Genomic DNA, 23408 nt, shown 5'->3' with positions numbered 1-23408 from the left:
ATCTCTCAGTAGAGTTTAGTACATCAGCAGGCTGGGAGTGTCGCAGGGAAGATCTCTAGCCTAACTCGTATGCCAATAACATTTGCTCTCTCATCTGGTCCCAACCTGTTAGTTACATGGGACACATTTTCTTTGTCTTCATTCACAGGTTTTCGTATGGGACTGCCTGCTGGAGCAGAGGTATGCTCCTTACTGCCATTTCCATCTTAATATGAGGAGAGTCCACGGCTTCATTCCTTACTTGTGGGATTACAGAACCTGGCCAGCAGGAGGAGGCAAAGACACCCCAGCCAAAGGCTTAAATACCTCCCCCACTCCCCTCATCCCCAGACATTCTTTGCCTTTTGTCACAGGAGGATGGCAGAGAAGTGTCAGAAGATTCAGAGTAGTCTCTTATGGAGGGTAGTACTCTTCGCTATGGGGCTGGAGTTTTAAGTAGTCTTGTCAGCCTCTCAGTGAGAGCATTGATGAATGTTAGGGTCTGGAGATGCAGGGAGAGTCTTTCTGCGAAACCATCCAGACTCGTATTAACAAGTCCTAAGCAATCAGTGTTGACGAGTTTCACTGCCTGCTTCTTTCACTCAAGTCCATGTCAGGTACGAAGCTACAAGACTGTCAAACTTGAGAGGCTGTGTGTCTGTTCCACGGCGATGATTCCAGTAGGATCGTTTCATTTTATCTTATAGGATAACATATGACGAAAATGGATAGGGTACAGCGCTAGACCAAACCTACTCAGCCTCACTATGGTGATTGTCTCCTCCCTAGACAATTCAAAAAATATAAATCATAAAAACAATGGATATAGAAGGCGCTAAAAAGCTGTAGGATTTATAGATATATATAGTCTCACTATGTGTATAAAGTATCGATGTCACCTTATATAATATAGATAAATGAGCCAGTACTAGTATAAAAACGAAAATCGTTATTTTAATCAATATAAAGTTCAATAAAATTCAAACTCATCGATGGTTAATCCAAAAAACAGATAAAAAATACAAAAGTCACATATACCGCTAAAACATATATATGTTAAAACCAGTTCAACATTCACACTGCTCATTCAACATTACAATCTCTCAAATTCAAAGACACATAATATGCTCTATGAATGCCAATCTCATAAGTGTTCAGCTGTTACTGTCTCTTAAGGGGATCCCCAACTAAGATCCAGAATGTCAATGTGGGCTAGATTAACTGAAAATTCTCCAACACAAGTCACTTGTATGTGTGCCCCCAAGTGTCAGCAACCTCATTATACCTTCAGTCGCTTTCTTTTCAATGCGGCTATAGAACAAAAGGTGGTATATTTCCTTCCCTTGCCGCTGTATTAGTGGTAAGAACAGTCAGTAATACTGAATGGAGCCGGGAGGCTCTCTTACCTCCTCCAAGTGTCTACTTGTCGGCCTCCTCACCTGACCCGACACTACGGCTACTCCTTCGATTCTTGGTATGCAAAATCCCGTGAGTGACGTCACCCGGTTTCCGGATCCTAGGTGACTACTTGCGCAAGTAATTTTCACGGTTGTATCCAAACAAACCTCTGCACTTCAGTACACCAGGGTACGCAGAGTTCAGCTCAGCTGTAAATATCAAACAGCCCACAATGGATGGCAGGTAAGTCCTCAATAGATGGCAGGTAAGTCCTCTACGTGTTTCAACCCCTTTCTGGGTCTTTTTCAAGATGCCACTTCCTGCAACCTCTGTCCTTAAATCCCCTCTCTATACAGGTGATTTGCTATTGCTCCAATACCATTCCTGCAGGTACGTACTTCCTTGTCAGAGACAGCTGCAGGGTATTCACAAGGAAGTACGTACCTGCAGGAAAGGTATTGGAGCAATAGCAAATCACCTGTATAGAGAGGGGATTTAAGGACAGAGGTTGCAGGAAGTGGCATCTTGAAAAAGACCCAGAAAGGGGTTGAAACGCGTAGAGGACTTACCTGCCATCTATTGAGGACTTACCTGCCATCCATTGTGGGCTATTTGATATTTACAGCTGAGCTGAACTCTGCGTACCCTGGTGTACTGAAGTGCAGAGGTTTGTTTGGATACAACCGTGAAAATTACTTGCGCAAGTAGTCACCTAGGATCCGGAAACCGGGTGACGTCACTCACGGGATTTTGCATACCAAGAATCGAAGGAGTAGCCGTAGTGTCGGGTCAGGTGAGGAGGCCGACAAGTAGACACTTGGAGGAGGTAAGAGAGCCTCCCGGCTCCATTCAGTATTACTGACTGTTCTTACCACTAATACAGTGGCAAGGGAAGGAAATATACCACCTTTTGTTCTATAGCCGCATTGAAAAGAGAGCGACTGAAGGTATAACGAGGTTGCTGACACTTGGGGGCACACATACAAGTGACTTGTGTTGGAGAATTTTTAGTTAATCTAGCCCACATTGACATTCTGGATCTTAGTTGGGGATCCCCTTAAGAGACAGTAACAGCTGAACACTTATGAGATTGGCATTCATAGAGCATATTATGTGTCTTTGAATTTGAGAGATTGTAATGTTGAATGAGCAGTGTGAATGTTGAACTGGTTTTAACATATATATGTTTTAGCGGTATATGTGACTCTTTTTTTTTATCTGTTTTTTGGATTAACCATCGATGAGTTTGAATTTTATTGAACTTTATATTGATTAAAATAACGATTTTCGTTTTTATACTAGTACTGGCTCATTTATCTATATTATATAAGGTGACATCGATACTTTATACACATAGTGAGACTATATATCTATAAATCCTACAGCTTTTTAGCGCCTTCTATATCCATTGTTTTTATCTTATAGGATAACATAAGAAGACAGGGTCACAGTGTGACTCTTTTATCTGTATGGAATCGAGGGTTAATATTTCCGGAAGGGGATTATTGAACAGGGGGGATTATACATGATTTACTTTATTATGTTTTATGCTGCGACATGTGTGAGATGTGGCTCTGGCAGATGTGAGAACATTCAGGTTTTACTTTCATTTTTAATAACTGCGCAGCCTGTCAGTTTGCCTGCAGCAGGGACGATCCTGCATGGCACTCCATGTGACCGGGTGTGGCCTCATTAACTTCCTCTTTCCTGACCATGCGGTTTGCAGGAGACAAAGCGGTTTCTCTGTGGGGCCTGGGTCATAGGAGGTGGTGAGTGCCCCGGCCATTGGGGGTATAAAGGTGCCATTTAAATTTCTGTAGTCCATTGTAAAAGCGCAAGCTATGGAGGACTCTGATGTGTTAGAGGGTACTCCCTCTTTAACCAAATCTAATACCTGTTTTTATTGTGAGGAAGCTACGGTATACCCGCCTGCTCAATTATGTTCCACATGCCTTGATAAAGTAGTTATATCTAAAAAGAACAAGATGTTTAGTACCACTGAGCCGTCCACCTCTGAGGGGTCTCCGTCCCGCGAGGTGCGTTCCCTACAGTCATCTCCTATTACACATGCAGCTCCCCATTGCACTACTAATCCTCCTTCGACAGGGACCCTGTTAACGCCAGATTTTACTAAACAGTTGCAAACGACAGTGTCTGCGGCCTTTAGTGCTTTACATCGCCCTGCTAAGCGCAAGCAAAAGGTTAAATACTGCTATCCTTCCCAGGGGCCATCTACTAACTTGTTGGATTTATCTAATTTTAGATTATCCGCTGATGAAGACGCCTCTGATTCTTCAGAGGAGGCTCTTTCTGGGTCGGAATCGGCTGCCGAGGAACCAAACTTTAGATTTAGGATAGAGCACTTACACTTTCTGTTAAAGGAAGTGTTAGCTACGTTAGAGGTTCCAGAACTTAAGTTACCCGAGGAACCTTCTATTCCTAAGCTTGATAAGGTGTATGAGGACAGGGTAGTGCCACAAACTTTCCCGGTTCCCGTAAAGATGGCAAATATCATTAAAAATGAATGGGAAAGACTTGGATCCTCTTTTTGCCCTTCTTCTTCCTTTAAGAAATGGTTCCCGGTTCCTGACTCCCAATTAGAGTTATGGGGATCTGTCCCTAAGGTGGATGGAGCTATCTCCAGGCTTGCTAAGGGCACCACTATCCTGCTTGAGGATAGGTCGTCATTTAAGGAGCCCATGGATAAGAAGCTAGAAACTCTGTTAAGAAAAATGTTTCAGCACACAGGATCTTTATTTCAGCGGTGGTTGCTGTGGTGGCTGGAACCGCTACCTATTAGTGTGATTCTCTGTCGGAGATGATCGAGGTGGAAACTCCCCTCAATGAAATCCAGGAAATTATTAAGGCTTTTAGGGTAGCTAATTTGTTTATTTGTGATTCAAATATGCAGATTATCCGCTTGAATGTCAAGACATCAGGCTTTTCCGTTCTAGCCTGTAGGGCTCTATGGTTAAAGTCTTGGTCTGCTGACATGACTGAAATCTAGTTTACTTTCCCTTCCATTTAAGGGGAAGGTTCTTTTCGGTCCAGGACTGGACTCTATCATATCCACGGTCACTGGGGGCAAGGGCGCCTTTTTACCGCAGGATAAGAAGAATAAAGCTAAAGGACAGGGTCCTAATTTTCGTCACTTTTGTACGGATAAGTCCCAATGCCAGCAGCCTTCCGCAAAGCCTGATCAGTCCAAGGGAACTTGGAAACCTCAATCTTGGAACAAATCCAAGCAGACCAAGAAGCCCGCAGAGACTAAATCGTCATGAAGGGGTGGCCCCTGATCCTTCACTGGATCGTGTTGGGGGCAGACTATCTCTTTTTGTGGAGGCTTGGCTGGGAGACGTGCAAGACCCTTGGGTTCTGGAGGTCATTGCTCAGGGTTACAGGATAGGTTTCAAACCTCATCCGCCCAGGGGCAGGTTCCTCTTATCAAACCTTTCTTCAAGACCAGAAAAGCGGGACGCCTTTCTAGGGTGCGTGAGGGATCTCTCCTCCCTAGGAGTCATTGTACCAGTACCTCTAGCAGAGAGAGGTCTGGGATACTACTCAAACCTTTTTGTGGTCCCAAAGAAGGAGGGTACGTTTCGCCTGATACTGGACCTAAAGTGCTTAAACAAATTTCTGTTGGTGCCATCTTTCAAGATGGAGACGATAAGGTCTTTTCTACAGGGTCCTTTTGTTCATCAAAATCTAGATTCTCTGAGGTTGACTGTGTGGAGATTGAATGCTTAGTCCTAGCCAAGAGAGGTTTTTCTGAGAGGGTGATTGATACTCTTATTCAAGCTAGAAAGCCGGTCACCCGTCTTATCTATCATAAGGTGTGGAGGACCTACCTATTCTGGTGTAAAAAATGTAGCTTCCCTTGGCATAAGGTCAGGGTATCCAGGATTCTTTTCTTTCTCCAGGACGGTTTGGAGAAGGGGTTTGCTGCTAGTTCCTTAAAAGGACAGATTTCAGCTCTATCGGTGTTATTACACAAAAGGCTCGCTGAGCTTCCTGATATACAGTCTTTTGTTCAGGCTCTGTCTAGAATCAGGCCTGTGTTTAGACATTCCGCTCCTCCTTGGAGTTTGAATTTGGTTTTTAAGGTTTTGCCGAGGACTCCGTTTGGGCCCATGCATTCGGTTGACATTAAGTTACTGTCTTGAAAGGTTCTTTTTCTATTGGCTATTGGTTCAGCACGCAGAGTCTCTGAGATGGCTGCTTTGCAATGTGAGCCTCCTTACCTAGTCTTTCATGCTGATAAGGCAGTTCTTCGCACTGGGTTGGCTTTTCTCCCTAAGGTTGTGTCTGATCGCAACATCAATCAGGAGATCGTGGTTCCTTCTTTGTGTTCTAATCCTTCTTCGAAGGAGCGATTACTTCATAATTTGGATGTGGTTCGGGCTTTGAAATTCTATTTTCAGGCTACGAAAGATTTAAAACAGACTTCTGCATTGTTTGTTGTCTATTCTGGGAAGCGCAAAGGGCAGAAGGCTTCTTCCACTTCCCTATCTTTTTGGTTGAGGAGCATTATCCGCTTAGCATATGAGACAGCTGTGGCTTCTTCTTGGGCCTTCAAAAATGAGGCATTTATGGAGCAGATTTGTAGGACGGCTACCTGGTACTCCTTACATACTTTTTCAAAGTTTTACAAATTTGACGTGTTTGAGTCAGCTGAAGCAGCTTTTGGGAGAAAGGTTTTGCAGGCTGTGGTGCCCTCAGAATAGGGTCTGCCTCTCCTTTTATCCTCCCGTTTTCATTCAGTGTCTGCTAGAGCTTGGGTATATATTTCCCACAAGTAAGGAATGAAGCCGTGGACTCTCCTCATATTAAGATGGAAAACATAAATTATGCTTACCTGATAATTTCATTTCCATCTGTATGAGGAGAGTCCACGGCCCCGCCCGTTTTTTCTGTTGGGCGGACCAAAATCTTTGTTATTCTTCTGGCACCTTTTATACCCTGATATTTCTCCTACTGTTCCTTGTTTTCTCGCAGAATGACTGGCAGATGAGGGGAGTGGGGGAGGTATTTAAGCCTTTTGGCACCTGAAGGGGATCTCTCTGAGATCTTTATTGATAATAATAAATGTCTCCTCTGCAAATGAAATATAGTATGTCCGCCAGCTCAGCTCTGCAGCACTTTTCTGATGCCTGTTCTCCAGTCTCACCCTGCGGGACCTAGTTCTCAAACTACTTTAGTGTGCTCAGTCCAGGTTCCTCAATAACAATTTGCAGGATTTAGCAGTCAGCTTACTGTAGTATGCTCCCCTGTACAACTCTCTCAGTCTCCCTTGGTGTGTCCAGGCAATCAAAATACTGGATCAAATAATACTGTCCCAGTACCCCAGGGTAACTTTCCTCCTTTTACCCCCAGACTTCACATCCCAACTACAGTCTGCTGTCTCAGCTCCCCTGGGTACAATGCCATCTTCTGACAAGCACAAGAGAAAGGTTAAGCATTGGTCTTCTTACAAATAAATGGGCTCTCCAGTGACAAACAAATGCAGGACTCAGATGATAATTCATCACTTCCTCTAAGAATGTTGACAAGGAAGATAAAGATTTCACCTTTAGGTTCAAGATGGAACACCTTAGGTACTTACTTAAGGAGGTACTGAGAACTTTTGGAGTAATGAAGTCAAAGCCGGCCGAGGTAAAACCGTCACAGAAACTAGACATTATATTCAAACCCAAACCGCAGACTCCTGATGTCTTCCCAGTTCCTTCTCTGATAGCTAATATCATTTCCAATTAATGGGAGAAACCTGAGGTTTCCTTCTTCCCTTTAAGAAATAGTTTCCTGTTCCTATCTCTCACCTAGAGTTACTAAACACTGTTCGAAAGGTTGATGGAGCCATCTCTACTCTAGCTAAGAGGACTACCATTCCTCTAGAGGATATTACTTCCTTCAAGGACCCAATGGATAGAAAACTTTAAGGTTATCATAGGAAGACTTTTCTACAAGGGAGTTTTCTTTTTCAACCAGCAGTAAGTATTGCCGCTGTGGCCGGTGCTGCAGCTTTTTGGTATGATTCATCTAAATAAGTTACCATTGATTCTCCCCTGGAGGAGATTCTTGATTGCACCCAGGTGCTCAAAATGGCGAATTCTTTCATTTGTGATGCGATTATTCAAACTGTCTGCATCAATGTAAAAAAATACAGGTTTAGTGGTCTAGCCAGAAGGGCTCTTTGGCTGAAATCCTGGTTAGCCGATATGGTCTCAAAATCTAGATTACTTTCTTTAGCCTTTAAATGAAAAACCTTATTTGAACAGGATTGGATACTATTATTTTGACTGTCACTGGAGGAAAGGGAGCTTTCTTTCCTCAGGATAAGAAGTCCAGACCAAATGGTAGGTCAGTGGGTCGTTTGCGTCCCTTTCTTCAGAATAAGCCACAGAGGAACTCTTCCTCAAACAAATCTGAACCCTCCATGGGCACTTGGAAGCCAAATTCAATATGGAACATGAACAGACAATCCAAGAAGTTGGCCCCAGACTCCAAGTCGCCAGGAAGTGGCAGCCCCTGAGCTGGAGTTATCTCTGGTAGGGGGCAGATTAAACATGTTTCGGGGGGGTTAGGCACAGTCTATCCAGGACTTTTGGGTACAGGAGATTGTTTCCCACGGGTTACAGGATAAGCTTCTGGTCTTGACCTCCATGAGGCAGGTTTCTGTTGTCTTGGGTTTCACAAAGGCCAGAAAAAAGACTGTCTTTTCTTTGATGCGTTTCAGACCTTCAGACCATGGGGGTGATAGTTTCAGTTCCTTTGGGAGAGAGGGACAAGGGGTTCTATTCAAATGTATTTGTTGTCACAAAGAAAGAAGGAACCTTTTGACCTATTCTAGATTAAAATGTCTAAACAAATTCTTGAGAATACACTCCTTCAAGATGGAAACAGTAATATCTATTCTCCCTCTTGTCCTTCAGGGTCAATTAATGACTATAGTGGACATGAAGGACGCGTATCTTCACATTCCAATCCATCGAAAACATCATTAGTCTCTAAGATTTTTTTTTGGACAAACATTTTCAGTTTACTGCTCTTCCCTTTGGTCTGGCTACGGCTACGAGAGTTTTCACAAAGGTGTTGGGAGCTCTTCTAGCAGTGGTCAGACTGCAAGGCATCACTGTGGCCCCTTACTTGGACAATATCTTGGTTCAAGCTCCATCTACTCAGTTAGCGGCCTCTTACACAGATAAGTTACTTTGGTATCTTCGGAGTTATGGATGGAAAGAAAATAATTCTCTAACCTCAGAAAAGAGTGAGTTTTCTGGGAGTGATTATAGATTCAGTGGCAAATATCTCTTCCCATTCTACTCGTTCAGTATCTACGTCTTGGGTCTTCAAGAATGAGGGTTTGGTAGAACAGATCTGCAAAGCTGCTACCTGGTCATCACTTCATATGTTCACTAAATGTTACCAGTTTAATGTTTTTGCCTCTGCAAAGGCATCTTTTGGTAGAAAGGTTCTTCAGGCAGTGATGCCTTGTAACTAAGTAACTGCTTTGCCTATTTATCTTGCCCCTTTTATTTGTGGACTCCACAGCTTGGGTATAGATTCCCATTTGTAAGAATAGGATTTCATGGAGAAAACAAAATGTATTCTTACCTGATAAATTCTTTACTTTCTTGGTAGTGAGTGTCCACAAACCCGCCCTGGTTTTCTGTTGGCGGCAGTTCCAGTTTGCACCTTTTATCTCACTTGCTGTTCCCTATCCTCATATATGAACTACTGGGAGAGGGAAGGTGAAGTAGGAGGGATAGTTGACTGCTCTGGTTGGGGCTTGTTTGCTCCACCTGGTGGTCAGGTGATTTAATTCCCATTTGTAAGAATAAGATTATGTGGACTCTCTCTACCAAGACAGAAAAAAAAAATATCAGGTAAGAATACATTTTGTTTTTCTTTAAAATTAAAAAGATATGTAATGAATATTAAATTGTTAGTACAGATAGAAATCCCTTTATCGAAACTGCTTGGGATCGGCAAAAGGTTTGGATTTCGGAATAAATTGTATTTTGGAATATTTGCATTTATAAAATGGGACAGTTTGGAGAGGGGATGTGACCAAGTGTAAACAACAATATCTTATGTTATTTCTACAATATTTACATGTCATAATACAGCTTATACATGCAACCTAAATGTAGTTTTAAATCATTTGTAATACTTTTGTATAGATATTACCACCAGAAAGATAGTACAATACTGTATTAAGAATGGTAATATTTACTGTTTTAAATAAATATAGACTATTATTTACGTTGCAGAGCACTGTGACTTACAGAAGGGGAAAAATATAAATTTTTGATAATATTATTTATTTTTAAAAAAATATTAATTTAAAAATTTTGGATTTCAAAATAAGTTTGGATTTTAAAATTCTAGATTTCGGCATCTACAGAATTATTATTTTTTTGTGTGTTTATACTGTTTTGAATCCTCATGTCTAAGTGTATGTATTTTTTCATTATATGGTTGCCTGTTTGTTTTTTTTTGTTTTTATTTTTTTTTGTTTTGTAAGGGACATATATGTACTGAAAAAAAATCATGGTTATTAAGCAAGGGTGAAAAGCTGTTAATCTGCACAAGGGTATAGACAGAAAAAAAGATTAATTTCTTATCTGCCGCTATTTACTGATCTCTGACAATTATATGCAAAGCTTTCCATTCCCCCAAGTTTTCTGTATTAACACACACAAAAAAACAAACAAATAAAAACAACAGTCTATAGTATCTCTTTAAACTCATAAACAAACTTCAAACTTTCTTTTAAGCAATCACATTATTTCAGACATTTCTTATCAAACAATCTGACAAGATTTTTATGCTGGTATTTGAAGAAAATGAATTGGTGAATGTTTTCACAAACAAATCAAAAGAAGGGAGGCACGGATAAAGAAAAGTGATCCACTTTATTCAGCGCACAAAACCATCATGGTAGCAGTTGCACAATAAAAACACACAACATTGGGAGACTAGGTTTTACACGTTTCGGCTGAAAGCCGCCTTAGTCATAGATCTTTCACAAAGCTATGTGTGTCTGTGTGTGTATATCTTTGTGTAAGGTTTTATGGAATAGGATTGCTGTCAAAAAGGCAAGCCTGTGTGATTCTTTATAATTGTACATAAATTGTGACAAACAAATACAAATCTAAATTTTCAAATACAATTTTTTTTTTTAGAAAATACAATTTATTTATTTTTTAGAATACAAATCGTTAATTACTAATAAAATTCTTTTTTTTTTTTGGAAATACAATTTTGTTTTTTGGAAGTACGATCTTCTTTTTTGGAATTGCACTTTTGTTTTTTGGAAATACAATACAAATTATTTTAGATGTGTCAAAACACTGTCAAAATAAATTCTAGTTCATATTTTGCTAAAGGACTGTGATGTCACAGCATTAAGTTCAGTAGTTTGCCTGGGAAGTAAACTGCTCTTTTGCTTTCAATTAAATGTGCATAAATGGCTGACAATCCCAGCACATCAACATCTCAGATAAACTTTTTTTTAACATTTATAATGCAAAATACAACATGGTTTAACATGCCTAAAGTGATTATTCTCATTTGCATCATACAACACTATACAGAGGAATACTTATTTTTATATTTTAATTACAGTTGTCATGGTAGCAGCAAAAACTGTTAGCATGTGGTTTTCTTTCAGAGTATATTTTTTGTTTTACCATACAACATGCTTTCACATACCCAAAGTGCTTATTCTGCCTTGTTTTATAATAATAATATACTAAGGAATATTAATTTTGATAGTCCCCACGCAAACTACTGAAATAAATGCTGTGACATCACAAGTTCTTTAGCAAAATGGGAGCTATAATTTATTTTTGACAGTGTTTTGACACATGCTAGAAGTGTAATTTAAAAAAAAGTACTTCCAAAGGAAAAAATAGTATTGTATTTCCAAAACACAAAGTGTCATTCCAAAAAAGAAGATTGTACTTCCAAAAAACAAAATTGCATTTCCAAAAAAACTGAATTGTATTTGTAATTAACAATTTGTATTCTAAAAAAAAATTGTATTAAAAAAAAATTGTATTTGAAAATTTAGATTTGTATTTTTATGTCACTATTTATGTACAATGATAAAGAATCACGCACGCTTGCCTTTTTGACAGCAATCTTATTCCATATGGTTTTGTGTGATTATATACAATGTTTCTATAGCTTTAATAACTCTGTTGTTTCCCAGGATAATGGAATCAGTCTTATGGATTATGCTGCCCGGTATTACATACGACATGTTGACCCGGTAAGTCCAAATACTTTATACATTGTTTCATTATAAAGTACAAGAATACTCCGGCAAACCTCCAGGCGCTAAGGTAAAACGTAATCCTTTATTTTAGACAGTGTACATTCCACATAAAATCAAAGTTTTCTCAGCAAGAAGGTGTCTAACGCGTTTCGGCAAAAGCAGCCTTACTCATAGACATGATTGTTTCATTATGGCCACATTTCATTTAGTTTCGTTGACAAAATCCCTTATTGTATGTTACCCACAATAAATAACTATTTCTTAACCAACCTATCAATATAATTGTAAGGAGTGCCAAACACTTTTTAAAGAAAAAGAAAAAAGTAGAATGATTGGAGCCACTACTTTATGCTCCATATATTAATTAATATCAAGACCAACACTTCTTGGAAAACAAAAATATTATTAAAGCTTAACTTTTACTGCTATGACTAAAAACTATAATAAATCAAAATTGAATAAAAACAATGGAAACCCAAATATTTTTGTTCCATAATCAAGCTACATATCACATAATATACAGAAGGACATTTTGTAATATTAAACACATTAATATTTAACTGCAGTTTTTACCCATGGGGAGAGGTTCCCTACAAAATGACTCATAATAGAATTCCCAATAAGCTGGGAATCTCAATAGGGCTTACCACTATATTTAAAGATATACAATGGAGTGAAAATCTTAACCAATTTTTACACCACCTGCTATAAATAAAATTAAAAAAATATATATAGGAGCATTCCTAACATCAGGTATATGGGTATGGCTAACATCTGACACAATGTCTTACACACGTTTTGCCTACACAGCTTTAGTGGGAATTCTGTAGGGATCCTCTCCTCATGGGTATACATACAGGGAAATAGTAATGCATTTAACATTGGAAAATGGTATTCAGTAATTATATGTGATACATGGTCTGGTTGTGGACTGAGAATATTTGGGTTTCCATTGTTTTAATCATCTCTTTTTTTTAGGATGTATTATAGTTTTTATCATAGTAGTAAAAGTTAAGTTTTAATAATATTTTTGTTATACCTGAAGAATTGGTCCTGATATTGCTCAACCCTTTATGTCGGCTGTGTCCTGGGCTGTGAGAAAGACGGTCTAGACTATAGTGAGAGAGACTGTGCTTAAAGGGACATGAAACCCAAAAAATTGCTTTCATGATTCAGATAGATTATACATTTTTAAACTGATTTTCAATTTACTTCTGTTATCAATTTTGCTTCTTTCTCTTGCCATCTTTTATTGAAGAAGCAGCAATGACTTTCTGGAAGTTAGCTGAACACATTTGTAAGCCAATGCAAATGTATATACAAGTTCAGCCACCAATCAGCAACTAGCTTCAAGCTCCAGAGCTTATCTAGATATGCTTTTCAGTAAATAATACCAAGAGAATAAAGCACATTTGATTAGAAGTAAAATGGAAAGTTATTTAAAATTGAATTATCTATCTAAATCATGAATTAAAAAAATTGGGGTTCATGTCCCTTTAATGAGTGAGGCATTGCAGAAATAGCGTAATGGAGGACCCCCTAGGCTAGCGATTTTAGGAATATGGTTTCCCTGTGATAGCATGGGGCTGTCAGTGATCAGGATCGGGGTGCCTCCAATTAATGAGATGCTTGTTGTGATCAGTATGTATTTCATGCTGTTGCTGGATAGGCTCACATGCATGCATCCAGTAACAGTACAGTAACAGTCAAATATGGGTGTTACTGTGTATACAATCACGCTGACTGCCAGTCACAGTGATTGTATACTGAAAATAGATCTTGATAAAGGCCTGAGGGCTGAAACACGTAGAAGCTGCTGAAGGATTCATACAGTGTTGTAAAAACACCTGCGAAACACCTGCGAAGTAAGGCTGGGTGGTATAAGGGACACTAAAAACCCTTTCAACTGTTTCCCGAGTAAGCCATAAAAAGAAAACAAACCTGCATACATAAGTTACGTATCTAGCGATTATATTGCTTTCCTGAGTTTGTGTTTACACTGACAAGATTACACGGAGTCTGAAAAGTCCCAGATACTTGCTACTAGCAAAAAGTAATATATTTCTGCACTGATGTCAGGGTGCCAGGAATCAGACTGAGACGAGAAGTGCAAAAATAATCACACCTTTATTAATAGCAAAAAATTATAAAATGTCCACAAGTCAAATAACAAGCCAGGAGTCAAAACCAGAGCTGCTAGTCAGACAAGCCGAGCCAGGAGCCAAAGCGAGTAGTCAGACGAGCCGGAATCAGGAACAAGGAGAACAGCAGAGTCAGGAACAAGCCAGGGATCAGGAACCAGGAAGGACGTCAGGCAGCCAGGTAATACACAGGAACTCTCACAAACAGGTCTCAGACAACGCAAAGGCAAAGCATACTGAACAGAGGCCCTTTAAATAATAAGTGATGACATCACAATTCTGAGACTGCATCCTGTCTCACATGGATGATGCACAACAGTCTGGCCATAAAGGAAGTGCAGGAAGTGAGCAGCATCCCCCACAATGCACCAAGTCAGGAAGAGAGGTGAGTAAAATGGCAGGCACATGGGAAACACAACAGGGAAAAACCCTGACAATTGAGATACATACTTTAAATTCTACTTATGCAAATTGTTCTGATACAATATAATTACTAAGAATTTAAATTTGGATCAACAATTTCCATTGGCTGGTGAATCCAACCTGTGATTGGTCCGCCAGTATCATGTGATTGAAGAAACCGTGACAGAGGATAACAGTTATTCGCTACACTGTAACAGTGAGTCTAAGAACAGTGTTCTGTATAAGTATTATTGGGATACCACCAAAGCTTGTTACAGAAATGAAACAAATACTGTATATAATTCATCAAGGAGTTACTTTGTGTTTTTATGGACTTTGGGTACGATATCGATACCATGTTTTATAAGTCATATTATGTTCACTGAATATATGGATGCATCTATTTTTTACTAATTGTATGTACAACTTTAATGTGTATTAAATATTTTAAACTGGGAAAAGAATAAGCTTTCTAATGCCAACCTCTTATTTGTTCTAATTATCTATACTGAAAATAGAGCCTAGATACTAGCATGCTACAATGCATGCTGGTATCAGGCTCGATGGGCAACACTGGATGTCTCAGGAATGAGGCAGTTCAGTGATGCTAAAAAAGTGACCCATGGTCATGTGATCACTGTGACAGTCAGCCACAGTAACCACATGTAAAAAGTCTTTGTTTGGCCCATCCCCTTCTCTTCCAATGAACTTGTACAGTAAAAAAATGTGTTACATTTATTTCAATAAGGTATATTTATATTAGTTTAATAGATTTTATTTTAATAAAGTTTAATTTTTATAATTTTGTTTTATTTAAAGTGGGGTTTTTTTGTATGTTTTTTACCCCTACATTTTATTTTCTGCCCTTGGTAATAAAAGGATTAAAGTGTCAGTAAACCTAAAAAATATAGTGCAGAATTATATAACATTATTTTAGTGCTATAGTTATTAAACCTTTTTTTCCCTTTGAATTTTTTTAAAATATACCCGTTTTACAGACCCGCTCTCTGCTCTCTGCTGAGCGGGTCTGTTTTTTTTACACAGAGCATCGGGCCAGCTGTATAGTCACAGCCCGGCCGACCGCGCCATAACATTAAGTGCAGCTCGCTCCTGCTCTGTCTGACAGCGGGAGCGCGCTGCACTTAATGTTATGGCGCGGTCGGGCCGGGCTGTGACTATACAGCTGGCCCGATGCGCTGTGTAAAAAAAACAGACCCGCTCAGCAGAGAGCAGGTCTGTAAAACGGGTATATTTTTAAAAAATTCAAAGGGAAAAAAGGTTTAATAACTATAGCACTAAAATAATGTTATATAATTCTGCACTATGTGCAGAATTATATAACATTATTTTTTAGGTTTACTGTCCCTTTAAACATAAAGTGACAAAATACCTCTAGATAAATAATCTGGGGTGTCTAAATTCTACAAATATATACTTTTGTGTAGCAGTTTTGAATTGGGTAACCGCTATTTAGCTTACAGTCCAAGCATTGCAAATTTTAGTGTTTTAGTATGTGACCTATATTTGCTATAAATTACTCTATAAACCTAGACATATGGGGTCTTCCTAAAATTGTGACAAGATAATTAATTTATTTGGAGATATTTTTCTATACCTAAACTAATTTTGTAGAAAGAAAGCTGCAAAAAAATGTTTTATTATTTTTACCTCATTTTTCAGTATTACATTTTATTATGATTTATTGTTACTTTATATATTCATATAGGGTATCACAAGAAAAATAAATAAATATGTGTATAACATGTATGGGTGCACATAACAAGAACGCAGATAATTATGCTGAAACCAATACTGAGCATAAATGCTAAAATGCCCTCTTTCATTTAAGAGCGGAAACTCTTAAAAACATCTGTCCTTAGGGGTTCAGATATGGAGTATTTATATTAGTGAGTCCCTTTAATTTGTTTAATTACGCCAGTATAACCCTAGCCCTTTGCTATGGGCTATCCAGTTTTCTATATGGTTGCTTATCCTGAAGAATATTCACTTTCTTTCTCTGATTTATTGGCAGAATGGTGGGACAGAGAAAAGCATTTTTCCACTCCCTGAACCTCAGGATCTCTTTCAAGCTTCCCAAGTGAAGTTTGAGGACGTTGAAAAAGAACTGCGAAAGCTCAGAAAAGACCTGGAAGGTATGGTTTGCTGCTAAATGGTAGAATAAATAATTGTTCTGACATGTTTTTATAGAACAAAAGCTCATCACTCTGATATCAAACATAACATTTGAATATCCAGATATAACTTTTTGATATTATTTTTTAATATTAATTCAGTTAGACTTTTGAATAGTAACATCAGAATACTCAAATGTATTTAATAACTGGAAACTGAACTTTTTTTTCCCCAAAAGTGAATATTGAAAGTACATCAAATATTTTACATTAATTTAAACAAACAAATGTAAACAGCATTCATTATATTTAGCCTGTGCTCCAAACATTCCCCTATCCCTGACCTTAAAACTTTTACCTAGTATGTTTACAGGTTCAGTGCATATGCCTCAAATCATACAAGCATATCTAACAACAGATACCAATAGGTAGGTAGTACACAGCTGAATCACATGGAATTTTGGAGTAGTTGCTTTGAGAGCAATAAACTATACACTTTCGGCTAGATTTGGAGTTTGGCGTTAGCCGTGAAAACCAGCGTTAGAGGCTCCTAACGCTGGTTTTAGGCTAACTCCGGTATTTGGAGTCACTCAAAATAGGGTCTAACGCTCACTTTTCAGCCGCGACTTTTCCATACCGCAGATCCCCTTACGTCAATTGCGTATCCTATCTTTTCAATGGGATCTTTCTAACTCCGGTATTTAGAGTCGTGTCTGAAGTGAGCGTTAGACATCTAACGACAAAACTCCAGCCGCAGGAAAAAAGTCAGTAGTTAAGAGCTTTCTGGGCTAACGCCGGTTCATAAAGCTCTTAACTACTGTACTCTAAAGTACACTAACACCCATAAACTACCTATGTACCCCTAAACTGAGGCCCCCCCACATCGCCGCCACTCGATTAAATTTTTTTAACCCCTAATCTGCCGACCGCCACCTACGTTATACTTATGTACCCCTAATCTGCTGCCCCTAACACCGCCGACCCCTGTATATTTATTAACCCCTAATCTGCCCCCCACAACGTCGCCTCCACCTGCCTACACTTATTAACCCCTAATCTGCCGAGCGGACCGCACCGCTACTATAATAAAGTTATTAACCCCTAATCCGCCTCACTAACCCTATAATAAATAGTATTAACCCCTAATCTGCCCTCCCTAACATCGCCAACACCTAACTTCAATTATTAACCCCTAATCTGCCGACCGGAGCTCACCGCTATTCTAATAAATGTATTAACCCCTAAAGCTAAGTCTAACCCTAACACTAACACCCCCCTAAGTTAAATATAATTTTAATCTAACGAAATTAATTAACTCTTATTAAATAAATTATTCCTATTTAAAGCTAAATACTTACCTGTAAAATAAACCCTAATATAGCTACAATATAACGAATAATTACATTGTAGCTATTTTAGGATTAATATTTATTTTACAGGCAACTTTGTAATTATTTTAACCAGGTACAATAGCTATTTAATAGTTAAGAACTATTTAATAGCTAAAATAGTTAAAATAATTACAAATTTACCTGTAAAATAAATCCTAACCTAAGTTACAATTAAACCTAACACTACACTATCAATAAATTAATTAAATAAAATACCTATAATTATCTACAATTAAACCTACCACTACACTATCAATAAATAAATTAAATACAATACCTACAAATAACTACAATGAAATAAACTAAAGTACAAAAAATAAAAAAGAACTAAGTTACAAAAATAAAAAAATATTTACAAACATAAGAAAAATATTACAACAATTTTAAACTAATTACACCTACTCTAAGCCCCCTAATAAAATAACAAAGACCCCCAAAATAACAAAATGCCCTACCCTATTCTAAATTACTACATTTCAAAGCTCTTTTACCTTACCAGCCCTGAACAGGGCCGTTTGCGGGGCATGCCCCAAGAAATTCAGCTCTTTTGCCTGTAAAAAAAAACATACAATACCCCCCCCAACATTACAACCCACCACCCACATACCCCTAATCTAACCCAAACCCCCCTTAAATAAACCTAACACTAAGCCCCTGAAGATCTTCCTACCTTGTCTTCACCCTACCAGGTTCACCGATCCGTCCTGAAGAGCTCCTCCGATGTCCTGATCCAAGCCCAAGCGTGGGGGCTGAAGAGGTCCATGATCCGGCTGAAGTCTTCATCCAAGCGGGAGCTGAAGAGGTCCATGATCCGGATGAAGTCTTCTATCAACGGCATCTTCAATCTTCTTTCTTCCGGATCCATCTTGCAGACCTCCGACGCGGAACATCTTCTTCTTCCGACGACTTCCCGACGAATGACGGTTCCTTTAAGGGACGTCATCCAAGATGGCGTCCCTCGAATTCCGATTGGCTGATAGGATTCTATCAGCCAATCGGAATTAAGGTAGGAATATTCCGATTGGCTGATCCAATCAGCCAATCAGATTGAGCTCGCATTCTATTGGCTGATCGGAACAGCCAATAGAATGCAAGCTCAATCTGATTGGCTGATCGAATCAGCCAATTGGATTGAACTTGATTCTGATTGGCTGATTCCATCAGCCAATCAGAATATTCCTACCTTAATTCCGATTGGCTGATAGAATCCTATCAGCCAATCGGAATTCGAGGGACGCCATCTTGGATGACGTCCCTTAAAGGAACCGTCATTCGGCTAGTAGGCGTCGGGAGAAGAGGATGTTCCGCGTCGGAGGTCTGCAAGATGGATCCGGAAGAAAGAAGATTGAAGATGCCGTTGATAGAAGACTTCATCCGGATCATGGACCTCTTCAGCTCCCGCTTGGATGAAGACTTCAGCCGGATCATGGACCTCTTCAGCCCCCCCGCTTGGGCTTGGATCAGGACATCGGAGGAGCTCTTCAGGACGGATCGGTGAACCTGGTAGGGTGAAGACAAGGTAGGAAGATCTTCAGGGGTTTAGTGTTAGGTTTATTTAAGGGGGGTTTGGGTTAGATTAGGGGTATGTGGGTGGTGGGTTGTAATGTTGGGGGGGGTATTGTATGTTTTTTTTTGCAGGCAAAAGAGCTGAATTTCTTGGGGCATGCCCCGCAAAGGGCCCTGTACAGGGCTGGTAAGGTAAAAGAGCTTTGAAATGTAGTAATTTAGAATAGGGTAGGGCATTTTGTTATTTTTGGGGTCTTTGTTATTTTATTAGGGGGCTTAGAGTAGGTGTAATTAGTTTAAAATTGTTGTAATATTTTTCTTATGTTTGTAAATATTTTTTTATTTTTTGTAACTTAGTTCTTTTTTATTTTTTGTACTTTAGATAGTTTATTTCATTGTAGTTATTTGTTGGTATTGTATATTATTTATTTATTGATAGTGTAGTGGTAGGTTTAATTGAAGATAATTATAGGTATTTTATTTAATTAATTTATTGATAGTGTAGTGTTAGGTTTAATTGTAACTTAGGTTAGGATTTATTTTACAGGTAATTTTGTTATTATTTTAACTAGGTAACTATTAAATAGTTCTTAACTATTTAATAGCTATTGTACCTGGTTAAAATAATTACAGAGTTGCCTGTAAAATAAATATTAATCCTAAAATAGCTACAATGTAATTATAATTTATATTGTAGCTATATTAGGATTTATTTTACAGGTAAGTATTTAGCTTTAAATAGGAATAATTTATTTAATAAGAGTTAATTAATTTCGTTAGATTAAAATTATATTTAATTTAGGGGGGTGTTAGTGTTAGGGTTAGACTTAGCTTTAGGGGTTAATACATTTATTATAGTAGCGGTGAGCTCCGGTCGGCAGATTAGGGGTTAATGTTTGAAGTTAGGTGTCAGCGATGTTAGGGAGGGCAGATTAGGGGTTAATACTATTTATTATAGGGTTAGTGATGCGGATTAGGGGTTAATAACTTTATTATAGTAGCGCTCAGGTCCGCTCGGCAGATTAGGGGTTAATAAGTGTAGGCAGGTGGAGGCGATGTTGAGGGGGGCAGATTAGGGGTTAATAAATATAATATAGGGGTTGGCGGTGTTAGGGGCAGCAGATTAGGGGTACATAAGGATAATGTAAGTTGCGGCGGTTTACGGAGCGGCAGATTAGGGGTTAAAAATAATATGCAGGGGTCAGCGATAGCGGGGGCGGCAGATTAGGGGTTAATAAGTGTAAGGCTAGGGGTGTTTAGACTCGGGGTACATGTTAGGGTGTTAGGTGCAGACGTAGGAAGTGTTTCCCCATAGCAAACAATGGGGCTGCGTTAGGAGCTGAACGCGGCTTTTTTGCAGGTGTTAGGTTTTTTTTCAGCTCAAACAGCCCCATTGTTTCCTATGGGGGAATCGTGCACGAGCACGTTTTTGAGGCTGGCCGCTTGCGTAAGCAACTCTTGTATCGAGAGTTGAAGCTGCGTTAAAAATGCTCTACGCTCCTTTTTTGGAGCCTAACGCAGCCTTTTTGTGGACTCTCAATACCAGAGTTATTTTTATGGTGCGGCCAGAAAAAAGCCGGCGTTAGCTACGCGGGTCGTTACCGACAAAACTCTAAATCTAGGCCTTTGAAAGTAAAAAGAGTCATGTATTCCCTTATTTAGTTGAGAAGGGGTAATGTACCCAAAAGGTGTAACATACATACATATATATAATTAGCCTGGTTTTTACAAGAGGGGGCTGCAAAATGCATTAAGCATTGTAAATAATCTTCTCCCTTTGTTTTTCTCAAAGTTACTGTGCAGAATATATCAATCAAAAATCAATGAGTACTGGCACCTTTTCTTTTAGAAAAAAGCACTGTATATATATATATATATATATATATATATATATATATACACAGTATCCAACAAAAGTGAGTACACCCCTCACATTTTTGTAAATATTTTATTATATCCTTTCATGTGACAACACTGAAGAAATTATACTTTGCTACAATGTAAAGTATTGAGTGTACAGCCTGTATAACAGTGAAAATTTGCTGTCCCCTCAAAATAGCTCAACACACAGTCATTAATGTCTAAACCGTTGGCAACAAAAGTGAGTACACCCCTAAGTGGAAATGTCCAGATTGGGTCCAAAGTGTCAATATTTTGTGTGGCCACCATTATTTTCCAGCACTGACCCTCTTGGGCATGGAGTTCACCAGAGCTTCACAGGTTGCCATTGGAGTCCTCTTCCACTCCTCAATGACGACATCACAGAGCAGATGTTAGAGACCTTGCACTCCCCCACCTTCCGTTTGAGGATGCCCCACAGATGCTCAATAGGGTTTAGGTCTGGAGACATGTTTGGCCAGTCCATGACCTCTACCCTCAGCTTCTTTAGCAAGGCAGTGGACGTCTTAGAGGTGTGTTTGGGGTCGTTATCATGTTGGAATACTGCCCTGCGGCCCAGTCTCCGAGGGGAGGACATCATCTTCTGCTTCAGTATGTCACAGTACATGTTGGCATTCATGGTTCCCTCAATGAACTGTAGCTCCCCAGTGCTGGAAGCACTCATGCAGGCCCAGACCATGACACTCCAACCACCATGCTTGACTGTAGGCAAGAAACACTTGTCGTTGTACTCCTCATCTGGTTGCCGCCACACACGCTTGACACCAACTGAACCAAATAAATGTATCTTGGTCTCATTGGACCACAGGGCATGGTTCCAGTAATCCATGTCCTTAGTCTGCTTGTCTTCAGCAAACTGTTTGCGGACTTTCTTGTGCATCATCTTTAGAAGAGGCTTCCTTCTGGGACGACAGCCATGCAGACCAATTTGATGCAGTGTGCAGCATATGCTCTGAGCACTGACAAGCTGACCCCCACCCCTTCAACCTCTGCAGCAATACTGGCAGCACTCTTGGATACCCTTTGGATATGACGCTGAGCACGTGCACTCAACTTCTTTGGTCGACCATGGCGAGGCCTGTTCTGAGTGGAACCTGTCCTGTGAAACCACTGTATGGTCTAGCCCACTGTGCTGCAGCTCAGTTTCAGGGTCTTGGCAATCTTCTTATAGTCTAGGTCATCTTTATGTATAGCAACCATTCTTTTTCTTTCATGTAAATGGCAAGAGTCCATGAGCTAGTGACGTATGGGATATACATTCCTAACTGGAGGGGGCAAAGTTTCACAAACCTCAAAGTGCCTATAAATTCACCTCCCACCACACACATACTTCAGCTTTACAAACTTTGCCTCCTATGGAGGTGGTGAAGTAAGTTTGTGCTTAATTTTTATGATTTCTTCTATGGTAAGCGCTTCTAAGCATTCTGAAGTACAGTGAAGCATTCTGAAGTACAGTGTTTGTCAGAGGGGCGTGAAGAGAGTATTGCCTGTTGATTTTTATGGTTTCACTCATGGGAAATCTGTTCAAGGGTTCTCTGTTATCGGTCGTAGGGATTCTTCTTCTACCTCTTCTATCGACGATATACTCTTATACCATTACCTCTGCTGATAGTTTTCAGTACTGGTTTGACTGTCTGCTATATGTGGATGGGTGTCTTCGGTAAGTATGTATCATTATTTAAGACACTCTCAGCTATGTTTGGCGCTTTATATATTAATATAAAGTTTTAAATATATGTATTTACTTATATTTGCCATGAGTCAGGTCTATGTGTATTTCCCTTTGCAGTCTAACAGTTTCAGTATGAGAATAATGTTTTATGAATTTATTTAAGAAAAAAAAATCTTACCTGGGGTTTAGTTTTTCCAATTTGACTTGTTTTTTTTTCTTGAATTTCACAGGCAAATCTTGGCTCGCAAGGGTGCGCAAAATGCTGTTATTTATTGCGTCATTTTTGGTGCGGAAATTTTTTGTCTGTTTTTTCAGTGTTGTCACATGAAAAGATATAATAAAATATTTACAAAAATGTGAGAGGTGTACTCACTTTTGTAGGATACTGTGTATGTGTATATATATATATATATATATATATATACATATGATATTTGTTTTTATCAGAAAGTGTGTATATATATATATATATATATATATATATATATATATATATATATATATATATATATGTAATAGTTTATTTTAATGTGTTTGTGATGTGTTTTGTGAACTTTTTTTAACACTATACGCTCGGTCTTCAATCGCACTTATACTTTGAGCACA

At 39.0% G+C, this 23408-nt stretch overlaps 1 protein-coding gene across 1 annotated transcript in view; it reads left to right on the top strand.

The window, feature by feature from the left end:
* Nucleotides 1-23408, top strand: part of FMN1 (formin 1) — a 480791-nt gene that overhangs the window by 406427 nt on the left and 50956 nt on the right. Inside the window, exons 13-14 of the mRNA XM_053711972.1 lie at nt 11594-11653; nt 16235-16355. Of these exons, the coding sequence (XP_053567947.1) occupies nt 11594-11653; nt 16235-16355 (181 nt within the window). The remainder of the gene's footprint in view (nt 1-11593; nt 11654-16234; nt 16356-23408) is intronic.

Source organism: Bombina bombina, chromosome 1 (genome assembly GCF_027579735.1).
Source record: "Bombina bombina isolate aBomBom1 chromosome 1, aBomBom1.pri, whole genome shotgun sequence".
NCBI classification, from domain to species: Eukaryota; Metazoa; Chordata; class Amphibia; order Anura; family Bombinatoridae; genus Bombina; species Bombina bombina.
This window is presented reverse-complemented; position numbering and strand designations above follow the sequence as displayed.